The 9,108-nt window shown below is 31.9% G+C and overlaps 1 protein-coding gene across 4 annotated transcripts in view; it reads left to right on the forward strand.

The window, feature by feature from the left end:
• LOC130897347 (proton-coupled amino acid transporter-like protein pathetic) overlaps nt 1–9,108 on the forward strand; it is a 120,989-nt gene that overhangs the window by 99,967 nt on the left and 11,914 nt on the right. For all 4 annotated transcript variants that reach the window (XM_057806158.1, XM_057806157.1, XM_057806156.1 and 1 more), the window contains one exon: nt 6,315–6,373. In XM_057806158.1, coding sequence (XP_057662141.1) covers nt 6,366–6,373 — 8 coding nt within the window. In that variant the 5' untranslated portion in view covers nt 6,315–6,365. The remainder of the gene's footprint in view (nt 1–6,314; nt 6,374–9,108) is intronic.

Here is a 9,108-nt window from a genome sequence, read left to right on the forward strand (position 1 = left end):
AAAATATTATAATAAAGTGACAGACATAACAGATAATTAACATCAAATCTTCCATTATTATTAATATAGAGAATAAAAGAATTTTTTATATAATTATAAAATTACTTCAATAAACATGAAATTGAAACGTCATAAAAGAAATAAAACATTTCTTAAATTCGGTCCTGTTACATACTCGGTTTTGGCGTTTTCAGATCTGATCGTGTAGTATGCGTGAATATGTTTTGATTTACTATTTTTCTTCGATAGATTATAGTAGTTAAATTTCGACAATTAAGGACAGACAATCTTTGTAATGTTCAAATAGATTAATCTTTGATATTCATCCGGTAAGTGAACTTTTGTAAGTTGTGTTTACTTGTACTCCTCTGAAGCAGGTTTTTCCATAAAAATATTTCCAGATTGTCGTCTTGCGAGAATTCTAACTGTGGCTTGCTCTCACAAGATATTTCCATTATTTGAAGTACCATCCCAATGACAGTATTTTTCTGTCCACTGTACAACTCAATAATAGTTTTTCAAAACTTTCTGCAAATCCAAGAACTCTTTTGATGGGCCGAAGTCACTTAACACTTAGGTGGCGTTTTATAAAATACGGTAAACTGGAAGGTGCTTCTATTTCGTTTAGTAAAAGTCGGAAAACTATGTATATTTTTGTATAAAAAAATTTTTAATTTGCATTTGTAATCATCAAAAATTTTAAGGATCATTATTTTTTCAGCACGATGAAGCAATAATTCTTATATCTCAACTTATAAGTAAAATATAATTCATTGGATCGTTTACCTCCTTTCTGAATTTCTCTAATCAAAAGTAACAGTAGAATTCAATATTTGGATACTTTCTTTGAAAGAAAAAGAAAACAAAATTCAAGTACAGTAAAATAACCAGATATTTAGAAAAAATTACAAGTGAAAATAATGTATGACTGCAGTAACTACAATTGCAAATTGAACTGGTATTCATTGCGCTCGTTTCGAACAATCGATATAAATATTCTTGTCCTGTCTCTACGATGGATCGTAAACAAAAGTTCAACGGTTTATTTAAATACTCGTGTTTTATGTTTTCTGAATGTCATTCATACCAAATTGATTTAATTATATAATGATTTATGTATTACGATTTATTTCCTATTTTATGTTCTAAGTATGTTCTATCTCTATTCTGTTGGTGGATATATACGAGTAAGATCCCGAAGTACCTGGTCTCATAAATAAAACACAAAAATTTTGGTAAAAAAATAATATTTGTTTTTCAACGTAAACATCTTCTTTTAGCTCCACACACTTTTCCCAGCGATGTTCGATCTCCTTTTTATAATATGAATTGAAAGCTCCTCAAAATAGCCAACAACTGCCGATCATCGCCTCTCCATTGTTGGAAAATCTTTGACCACCGAACCATTTTTTTAAGTCTGGGAATAGAAAATCATCCGAGAGCACTGAAACTAGCGAATAGGGTGCATGAGGTAGCAATTCAATCTTTAATTCATCAATTTTGGCCATTGCAATAACAGATGTGTGAGTTGGTGCATTGTCTTGATGAGACAACGCTTTCTTCTTAACAAAATGCGGCCGTTTTTGCTTGATTTCTTCGCTCAAACGTTGCAATAAGTTCGTATATTGATATTTTTTCGTTTTTCATGATAGTCAATGAAAATTATCCCACGCGCATTCTAAAAATCGGACGCCATGATCTTGCCTGCAGATGGAACGGTCTTTACCTTCTTTGGAGCCGGTTTTTCCTTTCCATATTCACTTTAGTTATCAACATCGCCTTTAGAACTGAAATTTGTAATTGGGTTTTCTCAGATGTCCACAATTTATTCATAATAGAAAATACTGTTTCTACTGGAGCATTCGTAGCAGGCAAACCTCATCATGCTAAAGATTGTTGACATAAAAGTGTTTGCATACCCCCACCCAACAGGTTTTCCGTGGAAACATTTGAATTATTTCTTTCTGTTACTTTTTACGATGTAATGTAAATAGTAACTCCGTCAAAAACCTCAATATCTTTATTACAGTTAATGCATATTGCTTTTCAATTAATACATCCAAAGATTTTTTTTAAATATCTTCCCTTTTTTAAATCTGCCTAATGAAATATTTTCATTTCTTCGATAAGAAAGCAAGTCCACTGCTGCATATATTCACAGCTTGTTTTATAAAATTTTATAAACGTCCTTTTCGCAAACTCTTCATCGATATCAGCACCATTATCTTGCCGAAACTGACTGGCCTGTGTGTGAGTTGAATTTACTTTTAATTTATTGATTTTATTTATTGTTTCATTTGCAGCTTCAATTGACTATACAGTCTTACCTTCAAGTATCAAAACAGCTTGATGAAAAATTGCTGACTGAGCATGTAAAAAAATAAAGCCAAAATACGGATGTGGGATCTTTAGAAATATTTTTTAATAACAGAGGACATTTTTTAATACTCAAAAACTAGCTTTTTAACGGCAGACCCTCTCTAAGACATTTGGTTCTGCTATAACCGAGAATTTGTTGATATTCCGATCCAGTTTCGGCACACACAATCCTTTAGAGCGTTGGTGCTATTCAAATTCAAATTTTCCCGCGGTTTCTGAAAACGGGACAATTCGTTTCGGAGACACCGGAATTATAAAGAGAGACAGTCCAGTTCAAAATGTGAAATCTGGTCACGTTAGGTATTTATGAATAAAAATTGACCTCAATTTACATTAACAAATAATAGTTACAAAAATGAACCACGTAAAAGGTGGATACAAACCTTGGATTTATTTACTACTGGCCTGGATATTAACCTCTATTTAATATATATTAAGGGGCCTCAAAACGTTGGCGTATTTACTACTGATATTTTTAGAATGTTTATTTCTAAATTTAAAAACTGCAAATATTTATAAATTACGTGATTTATTGAATAATTATTATGTTTAGTTACGAAGCTTGGTGTGAAGTAGTTATTATAATTTATTTTTTATGCGTATTTTCTCAAACTTTTGTATAATTACTTATTGAATTTAAATAAAGTGAAATAATAAATTTGAACTATGGAATTTTAATCTATCAAAGTGTAATACTCTGTGTCGTTATAAGAGAGAGAGAGTGGAAATTTGAAATACACAAAAACCCATTAAACTGGGTGGACAACTTCAAGGTTGTATTTTAAATGTGCACTAATAGTTTTTTTCCAAATTCCCCGTATCAATTATTGGAATACAATAGAAATATAAGTTTTTTTAATAAATTTCACGCCACAGTAGCGTCACTACAAATAGTTTGAGTTTATCAAACGTAGGGAAAAAACTCTGACAATACCCCCTTCGTGGAATACCCGTAAATAGAATAATATTAACGTAACTTTATGCTTTTTATTTTTGTCTATGAGCTTATCGAAAATAATAACATTATTGGAAAACTCAAATCAGTATGTAAGTCAAAATGAACCACTAAACACTTTCATTTACAATGTACGAAGAAGTACCTGATCTAACCTACAGATGGGGGTAGTTGCTTGAAAAATACAAGTACAAAATCTATACAGCATATGTTTCAAATTTGAAGACGCCTCGTTGTTTCTTATTTATTTGGCAGCCATCGATAGTACAACCTGCGACGATGAGAATCGCAATAGTCAAAATCAAATGAGGTGTTGACTCCAGAAATGTTGAATAAAATGCACAAAGCGGTACTGGGTGACCGTCGACTGAAAGTGCGCGAGCTAGCAGACATAGTAGGCATTTCAAAAAGTGCAGTACATCGTACATTAACTGAAAATTTGGACATGATGAAGCATGAACAGCGACTTGAGAATGTTTCCATCCGAATTTTTGCGCTGTTTCATAACTATGGATTCATAACAATGGATGAAACATGGGTTCATCATTCAACAATCAAAACAATGGACTGAGAAAGGAGTTGCTGCTTAAAAGAAGGCAAAGTCCGTTCCGTCAGCAGGCAAGGTCATGGTGTCGGTTTTTTGGAATGCGCGTGGGATCATTTTCATTGAATCTTGAAAAAACGATCAACGGCGAGTATTATGCGAACTTATTGCAAAGTTTGAACGAAAAACTTAAGCAAAATCAGTCGCATTTGACTAAGAAAAAAGCGTTGTTTCATCAAGACAATGCACCAGCTCATATATTGCGATGGCCAAAATGAATGAAGTTTGAATTGCTACCTAATGCACTCTATTCGCCATATTTAGACTCTGTGGTCAAAGATTATCCCAAATTGAAAAGGTAATGTCAGTAGTTACTGGCTATTATTAGGAGCTAGAAGGAGATTACGTTGAAAAATAAATATGTATAATTGTTTTTCAAAATTTTGGTGTTTTCTTTGTTGGGCCAAGTACTTCTGGGATCATCTAGACAAGTAGCTCTTTGTAAGAGACTACTGGTGAATAAATTCTCCAAAATAACATATTTATAACCGGAAATAATGAAAACAATTCAAACCGAACCTTTTTCGACAAGTAGAAATGAAAAAACTGAAATTATTCCACAAAATAAATGACTTTTACTTATGAATTATATTGATTCTCATAAAAGCTTCATAACTTGAATAAGGGCCAATTTTACAACCAACGGTAAAACTGGAGATGAAACTAAAGTATAAACTCTAGTTTAAATGCTTTGGAAATCTCAGACAGATTTTGATACTTTACAAAATAGTTGAAGAATATGCTATTAAATTTTCATAAAGAAATATTGATTCTTCGCTGACTTGTCGCGAGTTGAACGCAAATATGATGAAAAGCTTCCCTCAAATTTAAATAATTCGGATTCAGCGACCTCGAAAACATAGATCGACCATTATTAGTTATAAGTAAGAATCTGGTCACTTTTTTTTGTTTCTAAGCGTCTTTTTGGTGGCTTGCTGCTCGCCACTACTGAAATTAAGTCAACAACGTCAACAGATAAAATAATAGTTTTAGTTGGGGCTTGTTTTATGGTTTGTAATAAAGGACAAATTTATGATTGCAATAACTGTAGCTATCAATGAACAGAAAAGTGGGTGGTGTTTTTATTGACTTTTATGCACATTAAGCAACTCTTATTATATAACAGGCGACTGGAAATTTTTTTAATCGAATATATTCAAAGAAGCTTTGTAATATTATATATCGTTGAAAGCATACTGAAATCGTTATTAGTTATATATCTACAAGATAAAATTTGATATATCTATACATAAATCATTATTTGATTTTTTATTACGGAACTATTTCGAGTCAAAGACACATAAAATGGATTTATTTATGAACACGTGTTATTAGATATAAGATTATTTCCTCGTAACAAATCAAAAAATGAAGAAGGTCATAGATAATAATTATAACTCAATTCAGGAATAAGATTCCTGCATTCTGCACTCTGCACTAAAAAGTCATTTTAGTGCCTGCTTTGAGTTCGAGTTTTTACCAGATCAGACAAGGTACCTTACTTTCAGATAGAACGGTATTTGCCTTCTTTGGAGCCGGTTCTACCTTCTCAGTCCATTGTTTTGACTGTTCATTTGTTTCGGGTGGGAAGTGATTCCATAGTTGGGAAACGGTGACTTTATTTCTATGAAACATTGCCAAATACTCGATGGAATCATCTTCACTACGCTGGCAAACGCGGCACCCATTTTGAGCACAGCTTTCTCATGTCGAAATTTTCAGTTAATAAACGATGGGCTTGGACGGTTCAAATAAAAGTATTCTATCATACAACGATGACCAATTTTTTCCATGTTTACAAATTCACCGAAAATGTTCACTATTGATGGCTACCAAACAAATATTAAACAACGTGCTGTCTGTGTAGATTGTGTGGTATTTTTCAATCAACTACCGCTATCTCTAGGTCAGGCCAGGTACTTCTGGGACCATTCTCATAACGCCATCTGTCTCCACTACGGGGAAAATTTTCCTCTTGGTAGATTAATGTCTTTTCAAATATTGTATCTACTTTACATATTTGCTACTGAATATAGTTATTTAACTAATTTGTTCTTTTTCGGAGATGTTACAGTGGGCATTCGTAAAAAAGTACTTGAACGTTACGTGACCAGCGCAGTTTGGATATTTCGGTGCTGGTTCTGTTTTAATCAGGTGTTCACGTTCGATAGTTTTAGATTTAATTTCCTTAAGTTTAGTTTTTTTTATCCCAGGTGAACTGCCATTTCATCGGTAATAAATTTTTTGATAACTGGTTTGTTAAGAATTATCATATAAATCGTATTCAAAAATGTCTTAGTACTTTTTCATTGATGATGAATTTGATGCATCGAAATACCTATTTATTAATTGCTAATCAATATTTTCTTGTTTCAGCCTATTATCGCGCAATTAGACCAGAAAAGGGGTGGTGTTAACACTGTGATTATGACTAAGTAAGTAATAAAGCTCCAGAATTCCAACAATATATTCATTCATCGAACATCACAATGCTTCTTTTTGAAGGTATTGGAATTAATATATTATCAACATATTTTTCTAAAAAAAAAAATTAATTCTTAATTATATTCTAGTTATTTTTTTTTTGGTGATTGGATTTAATTGAAAATTTTTTAATATTTAACATAATTTTTCTCATTTTTTGAAACCATGTATATTTGTGGGCCAGATAGTTAGGGCGCTTTATCCTTTTTTATTTCGCCAAATATAAATCAAAAACTTCTTGGTTGTATCTACGTAATTTGGTTACTATCAGCTATATCAAATATTGATTTTCCGATAGGTTATCTGAGGCGACGAATTATATAATTTAAAATATTGCGACACATCATGTGATCTAGCTTGTGTTCAGAACTTTTTATATACTAATATTAATTATTTTTCATACTTGATACTATTGATGTTAAATTGGTTCAAATAAAATTTTACTGATTTTATCAAAGCAATTGCATTTTTATAATAATACTGTTTTTAATATTGATAATAATAATACAAATTCAAAAAATTTGTTCTGTTTTGGGGACAGAATTATATGTTGTTGATCATAATAACCTTCAAAATGAAAAGTATCAAATCATATGCTTGTCTCAGCAGCATTATCATGCTTAACTTTCTCAAACCATCAAACCTTCTTATTTGTTTTGTAGTTTGTCGCATTTACTTCGTAGCCATAACTTAAATTTCATTATTTCTATTTTAATTTGTATAGGAATAACCTGCGTTGGTTTTTGAGTTAGTTTACTGAATATATTTGATTTATAATTGGTGGGACTCCTTTCATTCCACGAAAAACTCGGTGTACTACAAAAAATCTAACATTTGTTTACTGGATCTATAGGATACCTTTTACCTATTATAATCACCAGATTAGTTCATGAAATTTTATTGATATAATGAAACAGTATAAAATTTCTTCAAGTAAGAGGTATTTTCAAATCGTATAAAGTATTTTCTAATCATTTACAAATGATTTAGATCGTGTTATCACATGACAAATGGTCCAATTCTTATGTTTCCACAATTATAACTTGATAATTGAAACAACCTTTCTTCTAAAGATGATTAGATATATTAGTAACGTCCTTCAAGATGTTAATAATCTTCCTCGGCTACTTGTATCGCTTCTGTGGTTTCGTGTTTTTCTAGGTATACCTACTTTACATCAAATGTATCATGTTACAGATATATACAATTTTATATATTTAATTTAAATAATAAAATAGGATTAATTTTAATTAATACCTTGTTAGAATTTTTTGAGAGTACGTGGGTTTTCCGAACACCAAATCTTTATTTGCCGGTTTTTACTAATCTTTTTCCTAAATGGTTCTCGTTTTTTGATATTGTTTTTCCGTACAAGAGAATGTGCAAGTTTTCTAGGGTAGCCTCGCAATTATACATGGTTTGGCCATAGTATTGTGTTGATTATATTTTGATAGTTTTGTAAGATTATCGGCATCTTATACCGGAGCTGCTAGAAGTACGCTGATACCGCATGTGATGTGGTTTGATGCTGCTGTGGGAGCCTCGGAACAGTCTTGGAGAAGCAACGGTACAATTACTCTATATTTTATTTAAAATTTACCAAAAGTAATTTTGATCTGGGACAATTCACCGTGTTTAATTTATAATCTGCTCTTTAGCTTACTCCTAATGATGAACAATATTCGAGGTCTGACGGAAAGTATACACATATCTATACCATTGCATTTACTTCTTCACTTATTGAAAACGATGAAGCATCTGACATGAAGTTTACTGAGAGATTCGAAGAAATATTGTATCAATATTTATATCGATTGTAAACGCCTTTCCACTGGAGCCGTTTGTATTTAAATTAATGTTCCAAACTGTTTGTTAATCACTTCAATATAAAACAAAACCAATCCTCTTGAAGATTCTAAAATACACCAAAATTTGTTTTACTGGATCAAAAAACATTAAACAAATTGGATAAATCACATATCAACACTGTCTTAAATCGTTACCTCAGTTCAACAACAGGTACCAATCAATCGGCAAGCTACTTTTTTATTGTTGGTTTTGCAGAAACAAGAGACAGCTTCCATATATATTGTAATTGAATTGAAGTACCTGGCCTGACCTAGAGATGGCGGTAGTTGCTTGAAAAATACCACTAAACTAGAGAGTACGCAATCTATACAGTTTGAAGACATCACGTTGTTTAGTATTTATTTGGCAACCATCAATGGTTAATGTTTTGAGAGAATGTGTAAATATGGAAAAAATTTAGCATCGTTATGTGATACAATACCTTTATTGGACAATACCTTAATCCAACTAATATGAAAACTGAACTAGAGAGACTGCTCCTCCGTTATCGACAGTAAAATATTGGGTAGCAGAGTTTAAACGAGGCCATACGACCTACGAAGACCAGCATCGCACTGGTCGACCTAATAAGGTTACGACTCCAGAAATGTTGAAGAAAAGCAACAAAGCGGTACTGGATGATTATCAGCAGGCACATTAGGCATTTCAAAAAGTGTGGAAATGGAGAATCCTGTTAGTAAACCCTTGAAAAAGGTTGAGTGTATGTAACAAATGCAAACAAAGACTATTATAAATTCAAAAACAAAGCTCTCCAGTTTCGAAACACGGATATTTTCAGATCAATAAAATATCTTTTGACTCAGGTCGACCTATATCT

The sequence above is a fragment of the Diorhabda carinulata genome, chromosome 8 (assembly GCF_026250575.1).
Source record: "Diorhabda carinulata isolate Delta chromosome 8, icDioCari1.1, whole genome shotgun sequence".
Taxonomy (NCBI): domain Eukaryota; kingdom Metazoa; phylum Arthropoda; class Insecta; order Coleoptera; family Chrysomelidae; genus Diorhabda; species Diorhabda carinulata.